Source organism: Oculina patagonica, chromosome 11 (genome assembly GCF_052425735.1).
Source record: "Oculina patagonica isolate OP01 chromosome 11, crgOcupat, whole genome shotgun sequence".
Taxonomy (NCBI): Eukaryota; Metazoa; Cnidaria; class Anthozoa; order Scleractinia; family Oculinidae; genus Oculina; species Oculina patagonica.
This window is the reverse complement of record NC_135768.1, coordinates 13,890,100-13,909,916: the sequence shown is the minus strand read 5'-3', so window position 1 is coordinate 13,909,916 and position 19,817 is coordinate 13,890,100. Positions and strand designations below refer to the sequence as shown.

Genomic DNA, 19,817 nt, shown 5'->3' with positions numbered 1-19,817 from the left:
AAATTTTAGGGCCATTTGTGCGAAGTAAAATTACTGAGATTTTGCGGTAGAGCGCATGCGCACAAGTGCATCGTGGGGGGTAACGCCATCACAATTTTTCCAACGGCTGCACGTGTGTTGAGGTTTTGAGAGTTTTATTTGTATTTTTAGCTCTAATTTTCTCCTAAAACAACTTGCAGCATGAGTGATCTTGACGAGGCAGCTGTAAAGAAGCTCAAGGTAGCAGAATTAAGGTCAGAGCTTCAAGCTCGGGGCCTAGATTCGAAGGGAAACAAACCCGTTCTTGTCGAGCGCTTGCTCGAAGCGATTTCCAAAGTCAGCGAGGAAAATGGGGAGCAAGCTGTCGAAGAAAGCGTAGAAGAACCGCAGAAAGAAGTCACAGAAGAGAAAGAAGAAACTTCTGCTGAAGAAAATCAACAAGATGGCGTCGAAGAAGAAGCGAAAGTAGACGAACCGTTGTCAGATACAGCGAATAGCGAATCTACCACCGTCGATCAAACGCCTGCAGAAGTTGACCAAGCTTCCGCTGTCTCAACAGAAGAAAAGCCTTCTGAAAAAATATCTCAAGAGACAGAGAAAGCTCCTGAAACGCTTCCGAAAGAAGATAGCGTTACCGAGAAACAGCCAGATGTGTCACAATCTGAGGAACCAATGGAGACTAATCAAGGATCTGCGTCAACTTCAGAAACGACACAAGGTTTGAAATTTTTATTTGCATGCATAAGCTTATTTTGTCTGTGCTATTCAAAAATTTAATACTATCAGTTTCGTACTCACGGCTATTTCCGTAATTCACCTTGTTTATCCAAGCTTATTATTATAAAAAATAGATCGAGGCTTTTAAGTTGTAACGTATGATTTATTCTCTGTTTTGTTGTCTTTGCTGAAGATGGCTGACATTTTATTATTTAACCTTCGTCAATCGTGTATCTTTTTTAATGCAAAATGTGTTTACATTTTGTGAATTATTTATTAGTCAACAGCATACGGTGTTGTAGTAATAAAAGCTTAGTATTTGAAAAAAAGAAGAAGGAAAGTTTGAGTACCTCAATATTGTAAAATACAGCTGTACATGTAAATGGTATTTGCCTCGTGTTCTATAGACTGCGTTGAGGCTTTAGACTCTGCATCAACTAGGTACCAAGTTAAGATAAAAGAAGCGATGTACGAGATACGAGATGTATATGGAAAGAAAAAGCTCAACACTTAATTGTCATAACTTTGAGCACAGGGGAATGACAAGTTTAAGCTTGAGATGTTTTACATTACACTTGTTTAATGAAGTTTAATGATTAGTTTAAAATTTTTTGAAAATGAATTTGATTTTGGGAAGACTGTCAAACACCTACAGTGGAAAAAGTTGATTCTTTCAAAGCTTTAATAGTTAATAAAAATAAAAGCTGCTGATGAAATACTTGCTCTCCCCCCACCCTTAAAATACATGTTGGTAAAAATTCTTACATGAAAAGGAAGGAGAATGTGCAGTGGCTACCTCGTCTCATCCGTCCTTGTTGCACTGTTGGACGTATGAGGCCTGTGGTTACAGAAAAGTCAAATTTACTGTGATATCAGTGAAAGTATGGTGTTGAATTGTAAAGAAATTAAAGTGCAGTAATTATTCAAAGATGTAAAAAACATGAGATAACTTTCAGGTACTTTATTATCAACTTAAAGGTGATAGCATCAATTAGCCATGATAGCAATTTGAAAAGTGAATGTTTTATGAGATTGTGAGCCATTTGTCCTATTATTTTCTTGAGGTGTTACATTTATTGCCCCCGCAGGGTTCCGGCCCAGAGGCCGGAACCCGAGGAGGCACCTTAGAAGTCCCCGCGTAGATAGGTTAAATGTGTGCATTCAGTGAATGGTACCGGAAAAAATCTCGATTTTAGTCAAAGCGGCTCGCAAAGGATTGCCCTAATGCTCGCAAAGGATTGCCGAAACGTTCACAAATGAGCAACGGAAGTCAGTGCCGCAAAGGACAAAAATAGCCGTCGCACTGTGATCAAAGGAAACATTTGTTGCTTGAAGACATGGTTGAAACGTGTACGTGAAATTGAAATGATATTGAAAATGACATGAAAAGCACGACAGGCGTATCATTCAGGGACTAAGAGTTTCTTCTCTTAGTCAGCGACTGAACGTCGTGAAAACAAGCGGAAATCGTTTACATCTTACGATGAGTAATAGACAAAAGCGTGAGCTTTGTCATGCAATAGAAGGTAATTCGTTTCGCTAACAAACTGTCAGTTTATTTTATCCAAAGAGTGGGTTGAATAAGAATCAAAAATTGTTTTCTTAAATCTTTGAATGAGCCATATTCTGTTACTCGTGGAATTGCTAGACATTTAAGCCTGGAAATTATTGTAAGTTTATTTTGAATGTTATAAGCCCGGCACGTGTTGTCGCCACGAATAATGTGTTACGTATTATTTCCGCTAGGTAATATATTCGACTTGAACTTGCGAATTTTTTCAGGACGTAACGGCGTCACACAACAAGAAATTCCGCAGCAAACAATGTCGTGGCGTACATGGCACAGTAAAAGAGGAGCCTGTAGTCCATCGGAATTTTTTAAGGCGACAAAAGAATCCACTAATCTTAGATTATTGCTGTAAAAGAAATTATGAAAAGGCGGGGGCAGCTTAGCGAGAGCTATTACTAGTTTATATACAGTACTGACGATTTACGTATTTAAATTAAATAATTAAACAAAGCAAGGCAAAACTTCCAGGTGCAGCAAGTCTTCATTGTTATGTTTTGCCTTGTGTTCTGTGTTTTCACCTGTGTTGCGCCAACTTTGTTCAAAATTCTAGGGACAGCCTTTCGCCCTCAGAGCTGCTCACTTGACACGCTGGATTGGTGTCCAAGTCTCTTGGTGTTTAAGGTAGCAGTTAGTCACTCCAGTTCTGCTGTACGTGTCTGTTTTACGAGCAGGGAAAGGCAAACTTTCCCAATGCTACAAAAAGCCTACAATCACAGCCTTGAGCTGTAGAACAGGCCTTGCAGTGCAAGTGCAAACTACTGTATTTTCTGAGAAATGCAGAGAATCAAATGAAGATACTTAATATAAACATGAATCATACTGCTGTAGAAGCACTACAGCAAGTAGCCACATCTGACGATAGATTCTGAAGATGTGAAGATTGATCAGTGGATGGCAAGAGAAACAGTAAAAGAAAGTTATTATGGTTACTTAACAACTTAAGAGCCAAGGATGCAACTACATTTGTGAGAGAAATAATGGAGCCACAATTCTCAACTTGTATGGAGTTACAGACAAGATTGGAAGCACCGAGTGAACAGAACATACACGGGGGCTGAATAAATTAGATATGCATTTATCTGACCTCATCTGGCAGAGAACCTTTCATATCAAGGCACTGACTGCTCCAGTGCATTTGCTCGATTCAAGCTGCTGATAAAGATTTAAAATGTTACTAACATACAGTAAAAGAACATGTAAACCTAACTAACTAAATCAGATGTATAAGGTATTGATCACCTCCAGAAAGTACTTTACCAAAAGTTCTTTGTTAATGGTGTTTACTTTGGATTTGTTTTCAGGAGAGACTGCAGACAAGGATGGAGACGCTGACGATGATGTAGAGATTTCCACAGAAGCCAGGTAATTTCTTGCAGCCCAGCTGGATGCAGCGAAATCAGTGCATCCAAAAAATCTTAACCAGGGGTATAAAAGTGTTTCCTAGCGCAGGGAACAACCAATTATCTGTTAGTAGCAGCATGATTTCAAATTGATCCATGGAATGACTCTATATGCTTCTGTCACCCCAGGAGATAGGTCAACAGTCGGCGGCGTCTGCTAGATGCAGACTGCACTGAGGATTTCATCTGAGTTTTCTACATTTCATTTTTCCCTCCAGTAGAGTTGAACCCGAGGATGAGGAGATTCAGCTTGACGACTCATTAGTCGTCTTGGACAAATGTAAGTGGAAGGAACGGCGAGTACAATGTGTTAGATACACTTGTAACAATAAGATTCTAAAGGAGCACTTCAAAACTTAATTCACAAGAAATCATTAGTTTACACTAAAGTAGTTGTGAAACGTGCTTGGCTTGTATGGTCATGCACACTTTTTAGGAGACTTCTTTTTCAATTTTTGTATGTTTTATTTTTTTTTTTGTTAGACAACTGCGACCTGCATCTGAAAGTTGCCCCAGACGGTCTGAGTGGCAAACCATTGGAGGATGAAGGGTTTGCATATCTCCTTGCTGGCGCAAGAGCTACTTGGGGTACCACTAAAGGAAAAGTTTGCTTTGAATGCAAGGTGGGCACATTAACAATCATAGGCGTGATGTTTTATTGAAACCCCATTTACAACATATTATAGAAGTCACCCATCATTCTGATGAACTAGAAGACATGCTTATATTCGGTTGTTGTGGGTTCGCATCGTTAGATCGTCCCCATAGCCCTTTACGTTTCTCTTAATTAGCCGGCTGGGCCTTGATGGAGAAACAAAGGGCTCTGGGGAAACGGGATTTCCAGTCCTTGATTCTAGACTTCCGGTTTTATGTATGCAGTCATGATAGTCATGATGTTTCAAAAGAATGTATGATAGAGTTATTACTTATGTTCAAGAATTCTCTGTTTCAAACAGCCAATCAAATAAATTTGATCCTATGTCCCCAGAGCCCTTAGTTTCTTGTGCCAAGGCTTTGTCGGCTAAGAGAAGCAATGAGGGCTATGGGAATGAGAATGAATTTGCATGTGTGAATATAACCCATTCCTTGTAGTTTTTCCACAGATGTTGCAGGCAGTGAAATCATCAGTGTGGTACAACTGGTCTTGTATTATACCATACACCGTTACAAACAAAGCATAGAAATTTGAATACCACACTGGTGTACTTATCAAAGTAAAATGTGGATGATTGAAACTTTTTGAGCAGCTTCTGGCTACCAGACTAGTGGAGATAACCTTGTTCAGCAATCATCAAGTACATTATACAAGGCTTAGTTGTCTTTGTTTTTATACATAGGTGACATCATTTGTGTCTGTAGACCTGCCTGATGCTGAGGATCCTAAGAATGTTTTGAGGGTTGGGTGGTCAGCTGATTCTGCCAACCTTCAGCTGGGTAAGTATTTGAAACAGCAATGCCACTGCCAAGGAAAGGCTGTTTACTAGGCAGCAGTAAAATATCCATAGCATAAAGTGACTCTTATTGTCAGGCCCCATAGTTGAAATATGTGTACCAGTATTGTATGTGAGTTCTTGGGTACTCTACTGGGTATACTCAACAGTTTGAGTTGTCTTCTATTTTTTTTTTATGAGTAAATACACAGATTTTGCTAATGTGGGCAAAGAGGATTAATTATCTACTGTACATGACATATGAATGTTTACCTTTTTGGTCCTACCTTTGATAACATGCAACTACTGCCAATTCCTTGGAAATTTTACATCTTCTCTCAGAAATTATAACTCGACAAGGCTCGCGTGGGTTTTTTAGTTAACAACTTTTGCTGTCTGTTTTGTCCTCAGGTGAAGACAAGGTCTCATATGGTTATGATTCATCAGGAAAGAAAGCTCTAGACTCAGAGTTTACAGAGTATGGGCAAACATTTGGTGCTGATGATGTAATTGGGTGCTATTTAGTAAGTAACAATAATTGTTATAACACTGTCTTGTTTTCATTTTGTTGAACTGTGTTTTAATCTGCACACCAGTTGTACTGTACAGTACCACTAAAAAAGTAAGTTGACCGTCTTGTCTGAATCCTCAAAACTCAATTCTCGCATCTTGTCAATCAAATGGCTTGAATTTCTTGACACAAGAATCAAGCAAAAATTGAGTTTTGAGGATCAAGAAAAGAGGGTTTCTTGTATATGCAATATCAAAATCTTTGAGAATCAAGTTTCGAGGATCAAGGCACAAAGGACTGTCAACTTACTTTTGAGTGTACTGCAGGTGATTGAAATACATGTAAAAGGTGCATGATGAAGCTGAGGGTTGCTGCAACTTCGAATTCTTGGAATCTTACCTACAATCTTGTTACTACTGTACATGTATGTGTGCTAGGGCAGTGAAGCAGCAGTATAGTCCAAACTACCATTTTATGACAAATTCCTAGTGACTCAGGAAAGATGCTGCCTTAGAACCAGTCTTTCTTGAGTACACTGTACATTTACCTGTATCATTTAAGGTAATAGACTTATTAATTTTGCTGATTTTACTCTAGGACTTGGAGAGTGATCCCAAAACAATTTCATTCAGCAAAAATGGTGAAGACCTTGGAGTGGCTTTTGAACTGACAGAAGATCTGGAAGACAAGGCCCTTCACCCTCACGTACTCATCAAAAATGCTGAGTTTACTGTCAACTTTGGATCTCAGGTAACAGACTGTTAATGTTTCTATCCATTAAAATTACTACTGTGTCGTTCAAAATGTAACAGTGGCTGTTTGAGTGGAGGCAGCATAGCTCAAGTTCAACTTCTTCATGCTTTGTTTAAAGCCAACTGGTTGACTACTCACATGTTAGGACTTAAACAATTGTTTTCTGTTTATTTACAATAGTTTGTCTTTTTGTTTATTCAAAGGCCAGAATGTACATGTACTGTAAAATACTGGGACACCAGTGATTATGCTTTGACCTTACATGTACTGTATATTTCTTTTGTGTAGGAAGAGCCATGGTTCCCAGCAAAGGAAGGGTACACCTTCATACAGTCAGCTGGTGAAGAGTCTTTGGTACATGGAACAAGAGGACCTACAACTAAGAAAGAGTGCGAGGTAAGTTTTCACTTCCTGGTCACTTAAGGACGTTTGTGCTAATTGTTTGTGCGCATCCTCACTGCGCATGTAATTCATGTCGCAACGTCATGCCACACAATTCATTGAGCGTGCGCGTTGAGAAAACTTTCTCAGAACATATAGGGTGGGTAGCCGTTCCGCTCACTTTGCTTGGAGTTTGCTCTCTTAAATGGTTGTTGACCCCTACTTTTTTCTTAACGGATTACTTTTGTAAATTAATATCTACGTTTTGCGAGAAAATGAAAAAATCTAACGAGTAGAAGTTTGTTTTTATTGTCCGACTGACGTTTGAATTACGCTTTTTGAGCTTTTCGTTTTGCCGTACGACAGTTTTTAATGCCTTTTTCAGAGTTAAGTCTTACAAAAAGGATATCAACACTATGAATTATTTATGTAACAGATGCCCTTTTACAAAATGTGACTAAGATCGTTTGCCTCCGTTCACTAATCTTTGATTTTTTAACTACAAGCCTTGTAAACACTGCTGAATTACGCACACCAATTTTTCAAAATCAGGGTAGTTTTCCACACGCTTTATCTCTGAAACAAAGTCGGTGACCCCAACTTTTTTTACATTAAGTAATGGTCCGTGTAAGAACTAGGCAAAAGAACAATAGGCTAGTGAAATAGCGGCAGTTAGGCTTCAGGCGCTAATTTCTCTAATCAAATTAAATCTGAGAGACCTGATTGGCCCATACGCAAAAAGCGCGAAATTTGAATTTAAAATTTTAATTAAGATAACTCGTAAACCATTCAAACAACATTTTATTTCGGCTACCCATTCAATACATTCAAAACTGTAACATATCTAAAATTTGGACAATTTCTACGTGCCAAAAGGGAGAAAGATAGAATGATTTAAAATAACTTTGGGATTAGATGAGGTTAAATATATTATTTAACGAGGTTAAATATATTATTTAACTTAGTTAGCGACTAGGAGCTAATTGTGGCTGTTCTGTAGTTGTCTGGCGTTAGCGTGGCGTTGGCGTGGCTTGGCGTTTATTAGCGTACATTGGCGGGCTGGCAATTTCCTTTGCATGGCGTTTACTTCGTGTCAAGCGCTGCGGGCAACTTCCGGCGCTCTCGTGGTCAGCGGTTACCTGTTGCGTTCTTATGCGTGCGCCTTTGCACGTGCTAGTAGTTTCACTGAGTCGCGTAGCTTCACTGAGTTTTGTGCTCGAGGCGTTGTGGCTTACTTCAATTTTTTTTTTTTTTTCCACTGAATTTCTTTCAGTGTGACGGGTGCTGGGATGGGGCTGGGTGTGGCGGGCGGGGCTCGTGGCTGGGTTGTGGCTAGGGAAGGCTTTCGGGGTGTTCTTGCTACCTGGGTTCGGGGTCGGCAGCTCCAGCCCCCAGGTTCCTTGGCACCCAACCTCCATGTGCGACACAGGCGTTAACTCAGCGATACATCAATCAGCGACCTCGTGAAAAACATTTCGCTCGGATTTCACAAAGGAACTGCCAATTTGTGATCCAAAACAGCAACAACTCACGCGGATATCGGGAACGCGCCAAAGTCGCGCGAAATATCACCAACAGCAACAAACATTCTAAATACAGACTGAAAATAAAAATACCTCGATGAAAAAGTTCGGTAATGCTTTTCAAAACAAGTCTTCTAATACATCTTATGCTGAAGCAATGTCCACCACATCAACAAAAATAATAATCGCCGTCTGTCGTGTCCGTTTCCAGGTCAAGTCCATTTCCGAGCCGCGGGAAAGGTTTTGATAAAAACAGACTCCATGTACTCCAATCGATTCCCCTGGCACAAATTTCTTTGAAACTCTCCAAAGAACAGATACAAGCGATAACGAGAACGCCGAAATGTTCGTTTTTGTAAAATGTTTATGCTGTCTTGCCGAAGAAGAATCGAAGCGACGGTTCAGCTTTGAACAGCGCTTGTTCTGCAATTCCGGCACCAGACTTGTATGTTCAATTTCTGAAGTGGCGTAGCAGTTTAAAACGGAGCAGCCTGGAAAAATAACAAAGTCGAATGAGAGAAGAGTGAAGATAGACCCGTTTCGAAAGAAACAAACAAACACGTGCGGACGTGTGAAAATATTTCCACTGCCTTCAGCTTACCTCAATGCAAGTGTTAAATTCGCATCTCGTTTGGAGTGGTATTCTCTCCCTACAAAAGCATATCTTTTGCTTTCAAATCTTGTGACCAGTTAGACTCCATTTACCAGTGCCACAAAAATTTTCTTCTTGGTAGGCGACAGCAAACAACTGTTCCAGGTCAACATTTCCAAATCCGTTACCCCTCGTGTTGTGAAAAGCAGCAGTCACTCTTGAAGGACATTTTCATCGATATTTTCGACGATATATACTTTTCAATTGTAATAAATAACATGTATGTATTCGAGAAATATATAATAAATAGATTTGGTGAAAAATACAAATCCAAGATGGCGTCGCATGAAGATCGCTACGTGAAAAAATGTTGTTTTTGACAGGATTTTCTTGTTTTTTTGGGCGATTTTTTGATATTGACCAATCACATGCGTCGATTTAATTGAAATTAACAATTAAGACTTAACACCTTTTAATCGATTTTGTGTTTGGCCTGCCTAGTTCTTACACGGACCATTACTTAATTTTCTGAAACAAGTTGCTCATTATCTGGCCGCAGTAAAAATTTTAAAAAAATCTATCGAGTAGAAAATTTTGGCGCGAACGTCCTTAAATGCACTAAAATGTCTATAATAAAGCACAGATAACTTCTTTGGAAATAAATTGTCTTACTGATGTGTTTATGTTGTAGGTTATTATGATGGTTGGATTGCCAGGATCAGGGAAGACAACATGGGTTAGCAAACAAGTCAGTGAAAACCCAGACAAGAAATACAATGTGCTTGGGACAAACTCTATCATGGAGAAAATGAAGGTAATGCATCAAGTGCAGTGTAATTACTGTGGATTTGAAGCAAAGCAGTGGTGAATGTGGATCCTCCTTTTTTTTTTTCCCCCACAAAGAGGGTGATCCTGTAGTTTGTTTATACTGTTTTGCAATTTTGTTCTAAAGAGACTTCATATTTTTGTTTCCAACTCAGTATTAGCTTAGCTGTGTGACTCATCAGTGCATTGCAATTTTTATGTGTCCTTCATGTCTGTCTTGCACGAATTACCACCTGAGTAACCCATGACTGAGGCCCTGCCAGGGAGGTTCCCGTGTCACTTGTCTAAATTTAAAAAATGCGCCGTGTCGCTGTTTTATCAAACTTCGCGTTGTTGTCGGTAGCAAAATTGAAGGAAAATTTATGCTTTTCCTTGTTTGAATTTAAGTTTTTCCAAAAGGGTTGTCGTTTGTCGCGATTTTATTTCATGTGCTGTCGCTACTTTTTGGGCCATGTAGCTTGTCGGAATTTACCCTGGCAGGGTAAAAGCCTCATGACTTGCTCCTGTTTAGCCCTGTAGCTCAGATGGTAGAGCAACAGCAATCTAATCTGGAAATCATGGATTTAAATTCCACTACAATTTCCTTACCACATGTTAGGGATAATCCTCAGATGGACCACAAGAAAGGAGCTTTGAAAATGTAATGAGTTTTTAATGTCATTTCAGATCATGGGAGTTGCCAGGAAGAGAGATGTGGGAGGGTACAGCAAGTTGATGGACAAGGCAGCAAAATGTCTGCACCGTTTGTTTGAGCTGGCACCTAGTAAGAAGAGGAATTACATTCTGGATCAGGTAAACTGGCTTAAAATAATTTGATTGGCATGTCGCAATGTCTCAAATTAGTGAACTATGTGCATGTACAGTGTATGTGTTAGTGCACTCTCATTGACTGTATGTTTAACTTATGTGATTTTTTCCAGACCAATGTGTACCTTTCTGCACAAAAGAAAAAGATCCGACCTTTTGAAGGATTTAACAGACGAGCTATTGTGTGTATTCCAACTCAAGAAGAGCTTAAAAAGAGGACAGAGGACAGAAAGAAGGAAGGCATTGAACTACCTGAGAATGCTGTCAGTGACATGAAAAGTATGTTGTTCAAATAATTTTTTTGAGTGTCAAGTGTGATCCATAACTAATTTCTCTCAACATTATCCCAATAATCTTGAATAAGTATGTTGGGAGAATAAAGGAAGTCATCCAGTACATTGTAGGATGTACAGTCTCGTTTCTACTGTTAAACATTATTAAAAATAAATGTACGTGTATGACAATTGATAAGTATGTAAGGTTGCGGCAGGTTAGGAAATAGTCAGGGAAAAGGTTCTTGAAGGTCGGGGAAAATGGAAATTTAAACATCTGATTTAATACCATTGAAGGCTACAGTGTAGAAGAAACATTTTAGGTCAATGTGATATCAGGGATTTTTTTTTTGGCAGCCGATACTGGAGGCTGCTACCATATCTGGCATTTTGTATTTATTTGGTCAGGGAAGTTTATTTTTATCAGAAAAAAGTCAGGAAATTTTGAAAACTGATGTCTGTGGCAAACTTGGTAAAATTTGGACTCCAGTGACCATTTTGATTAACATTGTCCTTGTTTCTTCCAGTGAGTTTTACTCTTCCAAAAGTTGGAGAATTCTTTGAGGAAGTTGTCTATGCTGACGAGCCTGAAACCAAAGCTAAAAGCATTGTCGATGAATACATCAAAGAAGGCCGCTCATACAGAAGCCGCTCGGGCTCTGGTTCAGAACCTCCTTACAAACGCTCCAGATTCGAGGACAGACCTCGACACGGAGGAGGGTACAACAGGGATCGAAGCTATGATGACCGTGGTGGATACAGACGGGGTGGTGGAGGTGGTGGCTCTTACCAGCGGTTTGGAGGCCGACCTTATCACGGGCATGGAGGAGGAGGAGGAGGAGGATACCGCGGAGGTCGTGGAGGAGGGTACCATGACAGAAGGGATCATCGTGGTGGAGGCAGAGGTAATGGTCTTGTGTATGATTTATATTTGAATTAAAATGGAAATAAGAGTCTTTGACTATTGTAATGGGAAGGAGGTTCAGTGGAATTCTGATTTCTCGAAAGCTTCATAACTCGAACTAAAAGCAGTTTCCCTTCACTCATTGGAACACTTATTTTACCCCTGTTTTCTTGAACTACCAGTTTTTCAGACCAGTCTTCATTTACCTTAGAAGTGCGAAAAATGGGGATTACACTTTACAGGCAATTGTAATCAAGACTCAGCTTTGAAACAATTTTCATTCCAAATCACATTCAATGGGTTTTTCCCTGAAGTCGTGGATCATTATGAAATTGAGTCCTGCTATGAGCTTTTACTGTGGTCTTTAGTCTTTTCTCTATTCACATGTTCCTAAACTAATGGAAAAAAAAAATGCTTGTCTCAAAGGTAGAAAATTATTTTGTCACTAGGAACTTTGTTACAATGAGAGTTTATTGTAGTGTAGTGTAGATCATGTTAATGTATCCTGATCTGATTTTAATGTTTTCTTTGTCATCAGGTGGAGGCTATGGTGGTGGTGGGTATGGAGGTGGAGGTTACCGCCAGCAGCAGTCTTCATACCGTCAGCACCAGCAGTCAAATCAGCAGCAGAGACCTCGCTATCAGCAGAGTTATAACCAACAGCAACAGCAGACCACTGCTCAAACCCCATCCTACACTCCACAACAACAGCAGTACGGCACAAGCGCTGCTTATAACCAGTACTACAACTACAACCAGGGATACCAGGCAACCACAGGTTACCAACAAACAGGCTATACACAGCAACAGCAGGCGTATGGACAGACTGCACAGCAACCAGCCTACCAGAGTTACCAGAATTATTATGCCAGCTATCAGCAGCAGCCACAACAACAGAACCAGTATGGCAGCTATGGCAGTGGTACTGGTTATTAGGTTGTCCATGGACATTTCTTGGAGATAAATAGAGTACATGAAGTGTTTATAGAAGTGTTTTAGTGATAGTAGGTAGGTAGTTAGAGAAGTAGATTTGTTTAACTTTAGCTGTTTTTGTTTAGGTTTTTTTTAGTGGTAGGTGACAGGAAAGTAACAAGGTTTAGAGGCTTGTCACATGGTAATACACATCCATTTAGCTTTGATTAAAAGAGAAAGCTCAGTAATACATTATGTATATTTTGAGCTATAGATAATTATCTTCAATGCATTCGCACTGACGTTTTTCTATCGTACTTAACTATTGGTGCTAGCTGTTCTTCAACCTGAAGAGGTTCTTGCCAAACTGCTTGCGTATTATCATGTTACAGGTCAACTACAGGTATGATGAGCTTAGGCAAAGTCTAATCTTGAACCTGTTATCATTGCCCCAGGATTTTAATTGTGTGCATTTTCTTGTTCCCTCTACGTTGTACAAGATATTAGCCATAGAGACCGATCTCTATGGAAGGTCTTGCAAGAACAGGGTACATGTAATTTGATAATCACAGAGAACCTAGGTTTTGTAGTGAAATCTCTGCAGATGACCCATTATTATTTTGTATCTTGTTTGTATTCTACAATTCCTACCTTGCCCTCGCATCAGAAAGACATGGTGTAATGTGTGGTGTTGAGGTTTTGTACTTGAACGTTTTTAGTTAGAACGAGATTTTATGGACACTTTCCATGCACGCAATCTATGATGTACAGTTTTTTTGCTTTTGCTCAGTTAGCTATTTTAGTTCAGAAAAGCAGTAGTACCAGTCCTTGAGTTCCATTTAAGTGTGTAGATTTATACTTGTGTTTTTCAGTGTTGCTTGATGCATGTTTGTTATTTTACAATGCCTGTTCAAAGCATTTGATTATTGTTTGTACATGGGATTTTAAAATGAATTTCACCTGATGGAGACTTTAAACAGTTTTTACGATCTTTGTTGTTGTGATTCAATCTCACTGCATAACCTCCAGTATAATGTGGAGGTTACTTCGTTGAAGTGGGAGGCGTGGTAGCTTAATGATTAGTGCGCCGGAAAGCGGATTGAGCGGTCCGGGTTTGAGCCCTGGCCGGGGTCACTATGTTGTGTTCTTAGGAAAGACACTTACCTTTCATAGTGCCTCTCTCCTCCCAGGTGTATAAATGGTTACCAGTGACATAATGCTTGGGGTGTACGCTGTGATGGACTAGCATCCCATTCAGAGGGGAGTAGAAATATTCTTAGCTGCTTTGATGCTACAGAAACCGGGATAAGCTCCGGCAGTATGGGCCGCTTGGCTCAAGGCTTCCCTTTATTTCTATGTTTTATTTACCCCATAAAATCTGGTTCACATGCCCAGCAGGAAAAACTTCTGACAACAGGTGAATTCCGGCCGGTTCATGTTGTGCATGAACCGGAAATGAGCCATTTTCATGCCCAGCATGCTGACTCGTCCTTAGTCGTCTCTTATACCAATTGCAAGACGCGAATGATGATTCCCTTCTAGACTCACGACGGACTCAAAAGACGACTGGGGACGAGACATGTTCATGCCCAGCATAAAAAACCCATGACAACGGGTGATTATGAGCCATTTTCATGCTCAGCATAAAAAAACTCACGACAACGGGTTTATGCGAGCCGTTTTCATGCACAAAGGCATGAAAAAAGGTCTTGGGCATAAACCGAAAACGAGCCGTTATCATGCCCGGGAAAAATGATTTTAGCATGACAGATTCCCTGGGCGCCTGAAAATCGTACCCAGACTTTCCTTGATCGCAGGATAAAGGTCGCCGCGCGAAAAACGTGCAAGGAAGGCATGATAATTTTACCAGCATTCTGAGAGAGATGTTTATACCAGTAACCCGAATATAATACTATCAGAACGTTTTGTTCAACAACGGGAATGTAATAAAACCGCTTTATAATGCCCAAGTAGTAAGAATCGACGGTTATAAGGAGTGTATTTCCCCGTGAATTTCCAGTCGAATGCCCTGACGACGTAAAGATTTGCCTCAGTCTTTTAATATAAGCGGGAAATACTTTTCACGTGGCATGTAACCATGCCTTCGACACGTCAAAAGAGCTTTTTATGACACCTTTCACGTCTAGAACAAAGGATTGACATGAAATTGGTCAAAAAATCATGCCCGTTTCATTTAAAGTGTAAAAAAGTCAATGTTAACTTTCCAAGCCGTTAATGAGTATCTGAGGGGAAATTTTCTGGTAGAAAGGGAACTCATGTGAACAAAAATCGATGCCTGAAGAGCTAAAAAAAGGTTGTCAGTAAGCTTAAAAAAGCACAGTTATACCTCGTGCACGCATGGTTATAAAGTACGTTTTCCGTATCCTTTGGTTGCATGTTTGTATCCGTTTCCTGAAGTAATTAACATCCGTTTCCTGTTGGATCTTTCATATGTTTTCATGGCGTTCACAAAATATGCTAATGACGGCATTGGATGATATTTAAACAGACCGTGATGAACAGATCAATACACCATCAACGGTGATTCCAAGAGAGGCTTTCAGAGTGTCCAAACTTGATCTTCTACCTACAAGCTCGATACAAGCAACAGTTGAATCCGTCTCAAAAGGTAACTTGCTTAATAAACAAGTACATTTTCCTTCACTTCGTTCCAAATTCTTGTGTTAGGGCTAGCGTTTTAATTTCTTATTTACCTCGAGGTATGTTTCTCCTTTTTTTTCTACCTCTAACAGCAGACCAGTATCGTTTTACAAATCGACTAAAAAGTATGTGCAGATTTACGATAGACGAACAAAAATCATATATCTAATACTGTCTACAAGCTAAACTGGCAATCTACTTATTTAATGTTGTGTATTTTTTAAAGAATATGAAGTTCCTTGTTGTCTTCTTCATAACTTTGGGCCTGGCAACGTCATTTCCTCAATACGACTTGCCTATGTTTGATCCTCAAGAAAGCGATGCTGTCAAGGATCTTCCACATGATGATACTGCAAGGAATCCTCAAGAACACGATCCTGCTAAGCTTGAAAGCACGATGACTCACGGTAAGCTGTCAGTTTTTCTGTATTAAATAGATTTAGCCAAGCCTAAAAGCGGAGCTCCCCGGTTATTTACTTTGCCCTTTATTCAAATCTGAATTTAGAGGGGGAAGGTACAGAATAGGGAGGAGGGAGAAATGGCCAAAAAAATTAGGGAAGAGGGAGAAATTTTGGCAAAAAATAGGGAGGAGGGAGAAATTGGCCCCAAAAAGTAGGGAGGAGGGAGAAATTGGCGCAAAAAGTAGGGAGGAGGGAGATGTACTCTCCTGTCCCTCCCCCTTAATTTACTGACCACAGACAAACAAATACGCCGTGAGCCCGCGATCCAATGTAAAACCATTATTCGGTCAGCAGTTACCTTTAAAAAAACGCGACCTCAATGAGTTCAACATCTTAGCCGCGATATGGTCATGTGATACTGGTCTGCGGATGCCTTGTTTTGACAGCTGTCAATTGCGAATAGTGTGGATGTCTAATATCAAAAGATGTACACGTAAGCTGACGTTAACAGAGTATACACCACTTTCATAATGGCGGCCAATTTATTTATTCTTTTATATGTATGTTAATTAGCCCTACTGGCCTCGTTTTAGAGTAAAGATTCTTTTGAATTTTTCACATGCTGACGAGGCCAGTAGGGCTAATTAACATACATATAAAAGAATAAATAAATTGGCCGCCATTATGAAAGTGGTGTATTGCCGCCATGTTTGAGCGACGTACGTACGCCGTACGGTAGGCGCCCGCGCCCGCGAACCGTGCCGCAAGCCACGACGACCATGAAAAATCAAAATGCATGGTTCTCCTATTTTGTGGATTTTCTATGGGTATGGGGCTCCGCTCTGCGACCCTTCGGGCTCCGCTAATAAGTGGCTGTTTTTATTGCATTTTCAAATTGACACTGTCTCTGCTTCTTTGCTTTGATCGGAAACCCATAAGGGTTGAAACGTGTAACTCCCTATGATTCGCATTGTACAAAGGGTTTGCACATTTGTTTTCATTAAGCACCATATTTGGAAAATCAGGAGAGAAAATTAACCAATCAAAATTGCAATACTCACAGCGCGCGCTAGCTTGCGCTCAATGACGTTATCTTGTTTTTGAACAAGCTTGGTTGAATAAAGTTGAATTTGGTTAATTTCTCCTGTATTATCATCATTAAGTAGTCTGGAGAACATCACTTGAATACGCTCAATGAATTTCTTTAGTTTCTGTAAGAAATTTACGGCGTTTAGGTCGGAAAATCAAGTGCATGTAACTCACCGCAAAACCGAAAATGTTGTTGCGTGTGTCATTACGTGTGTAAAACATTCGCGTACGAAGTCTTCGTGTTTCCAAATATGGTACTTAGCAAAACTAAATATTCAAACGCTGTGAACGCGCGTTACACGTTTCAACCCCTTATGAGTTTCTGGTTTGATCTAAAATGCGCCAACCAACTCACATTTGACTAAGCGCGTTTTTTCGACTAATTTGGGGACGCGGGCTCTGGGAACGAGAATGCTTTTTTGCTTGTTAAAGTAATTAATTCACTCTCTTACCGAATTTTTGTAATTTCGTGCTAGTATAGTCTTGTTTAGATGAATTTTCATCCCAATAAATCAGAATTTAACTGGGTTTAGAGTGATAAACTTGCAACAGCGACAATTCTGTGACGTGGAATGAACATAACTTACCTCGACTCGTAAAACTGATACACTTAAGTAATTAATAAGAAATGATATTCAATTATAATTTAATATCAACTAACTGATGTTTTACCATCTCTTTAATTTACAGCTTGCTGGCACAAACTGACTTCCTCTCCTGTGTGTTTTGGCGCAAAGGATAACCACTTTGGCAGGTTCTACGTTGCCTCTGGCGGAAAACTGGCTGCCATTAAATTGGTTCACCGGTCTGGAAACGTGACTTGTGACACGCGACAGCCATTCCTTTTGGTCTAACTGGGGCTGTGGCTCCTATTCTAAGCTGAAAGACTTTGGGTTGTCATAACAACCGCAGCCAATGAAATTCTTTTGCCGCTAGATCAGTTTGTAGTAAATCACGAGTGCTAAGGTGTCCGAAATTCCCGGATATACACCGAATTCCCGCGAGCTTGTGTTCTTGTTTTCCCATCCTTATTCGGTTGACTCATACCAAGAGTTGCGTCTGTGGTATGGTGAAGATTTGATGGATGCGGGCGAGTGGGACAACGGAGGGAGATCCTGCTGTGATATTTACGCTATCTACGTCTGAGAACTTTGCCCTGGCAAGTTCTCATCTGAAGCTTTATCAGGCAAATTTCCCGAAATCGGTCTATTGTTATTCGGTTGCTATTTGGGGGATTTTTTTTTTTTTTTTTTTTTTTTTTAAAAAAAAATTTTTTTTTTTATTTAAATAAAAAAATAAAAATTAAATAAAAAATTAAATAAAGGAAAAAAAAAACGGTTTTTTTTTTATTTCGATATTCAAAATAAAATGAGGGTATAAATGGACAGAGTTGTCATTGTCGTCTTTGTAATTTTCCTCGCTTTTATTATCATTAAAAAATTGAATCAATAGCGAAATTTTAGGATTCATTTAACTAAACTCCCTGTTTCGTCACGTTTGGAAAAGCATGTGCCCCCCCGCAGGAAAAAAATCGAAATCTTGATTCTCCTTACTAATATCAATTTATAGCCAAGTAGAATGGTTGCGAGAATAACAAAATTCATCATCCAAGAGATATTATCTTAGTATACTACAAATTCTCAAAACAAACGGTAAAAGAAATGGATTATCCGTATTGAGAAATTTCAGCTTCAACTTACAATTTTTTGCTCAATCACTTCTTCAATCACAAATATTACACAATTAAAAAAAAAAAAAAAAAAATTCAAAAGAATTGAAAAGAAGAACAACGGCTTTGAAACGGAGAATATTTCAACTTTCAAAATACCATTTTGCAAATTCTATGAACTTGGAAGGAAAAAAAATAAGAAATGAACCCTCCACCTCCCACACCCGATCAATGATAATTTCCCACTAAAATTATGCGTGAAAATTTTGTTCCACATCAGCGCTGTCAGCACTGGGTACAAGGGGAAAAGATATACCCAGGGGGAAGGGCGCCCATTTTTTTACTGGACTGATTTGGCTACACCTACCTCCCTGTGGGGTCAAAAATTATCCCTTTATCCCAGCCTACGTCCCCAGTCGTCCCCGGCGAGTTTTGATGTGACTATACCCGCCAAGGTTGTCGGGAGAGCTCGCGCAATCGCGCTCGGTTTTAGGCCTTCTCCGCTCACTCGTATAGTGCGGATTCGCCTGGGGACGAGGCTGCCTTTATCCCTTTCCCTTTCCATTTACACCATAAAAATAAACTGAGGGTATGAATGGGCAGAGTTTTTTACCATCTTTTTAATTTTCCTCGCACTTCCACGCTTTTATTAGCGACGTTTAGATTTGACTACGAGTACGAAGTCGAGTACGAGTACAACTTTGCAATTTTGAGAAAATTGTGGATCCCCCAAACTATAACTCTTTCCTGTTGCTGACTAACACATAAATAAACATTAGGGATAAGACTGGTGTCATAAGAAATTATATCATAGACACGTAAGAATTTGATGTAAAAATTTTTTGTACTCGTACACAATCTCGTACTCGTAGTCCAATCTAAACGTCGCTATTATCATAACAAAACGATCAACATTCTATGACCTTATTTTTATGGTTCGGTTTGTTAAGGGGGGAGGTTTCTTCCGCCGGCAATAAAAATTAAAAAAAAAAAAAAAAAAATTTTTAAAAAAAAAAAAAAAATAAATTTATTTTCAAAAAAAAAAAAAAAAAAAAAAAAAAAAAAAAAAAAAAAAAAAAAAAATTAAAATCTCCCATTTTATTTCGGGATAAAGTGGAATTTTTTCAAAATGTGAACGCTGACCATGTCCCTTTAACTAGTTGAGAACATTGAAGGTGACTATTGACTGTTGACATGATTCTCACCACTTTTTTCCCCTGATTATATACATTGATATGTAAAGAGAAATTAGATACTTATCACAGGATTATGCTATAAGTAATACTGATGTATACATTAGGTAAACGTAAAAACAAAAAAAACTCTAGAAAAAAAAATGGTATTTTTGTCGTCGTTTTCTGCGCTACGCACTAATAGGAATCACTTATGTGCAGGATTGAACGCAAGTATTGTTTAATGAG

The 19,817-nt window shown here is 39.3% G+C and overlaps 1 protein-coding gene across 3 annotated transcripts; it reads left to right on the top strand.

Annotated features, from left to right (window-relative positions):
• Positions 1-61: 61 nt before the first annotated feature.
• LOC144630326 (heterogeneous nuclear ribonucleoprotein U-like protein 1) lies at positions 62-13,560 on the top strand. Of its 3 annotated transcripts, none has more exons than XR_013566504.1 (14): positions 62-697; positions 3,568-3,628; positions 3,888-3,946; positions 4,150-4,289; positions 5,004-5,100; positions 5,508-5,620; positions 6,205-6,357; positions 6,649-6,756; positions 9,548-9,670; positions 10,348-10,473; positions 10,602-10,767; positions 11,288-11,665; positions 12,203-12,890; positions 12,930-13,560. XR_013566504.1 is itself a non-coding variant. In XM_078488679.1 (13 exons), the coding sequence occupies exons 1-13, from the start codon at positions 181-183 to the stop codon at positions 12,598-12,600; spliced, it is 2,442 nt and encodes an 813-aa protein (XP_078344805.1). In that variant the 5' UTR covers positions 62-180; the 3' UTR covers positions 12,601-13,560. The 3 variants fall into 3 exon arrangements, 1 of the variants encoding a protein (XP_078344805.1); XR_013566503.1 differs by having other exon boundaries at positions 3,885-3,946; XM_078488679.1 differs by having other exon boundaries at positions 3,885-3,946; positions 12,203-13,560.
• The last annotated feature ends 6,257 nt before the right edge of the window (positions 13,561-19,817 follow it).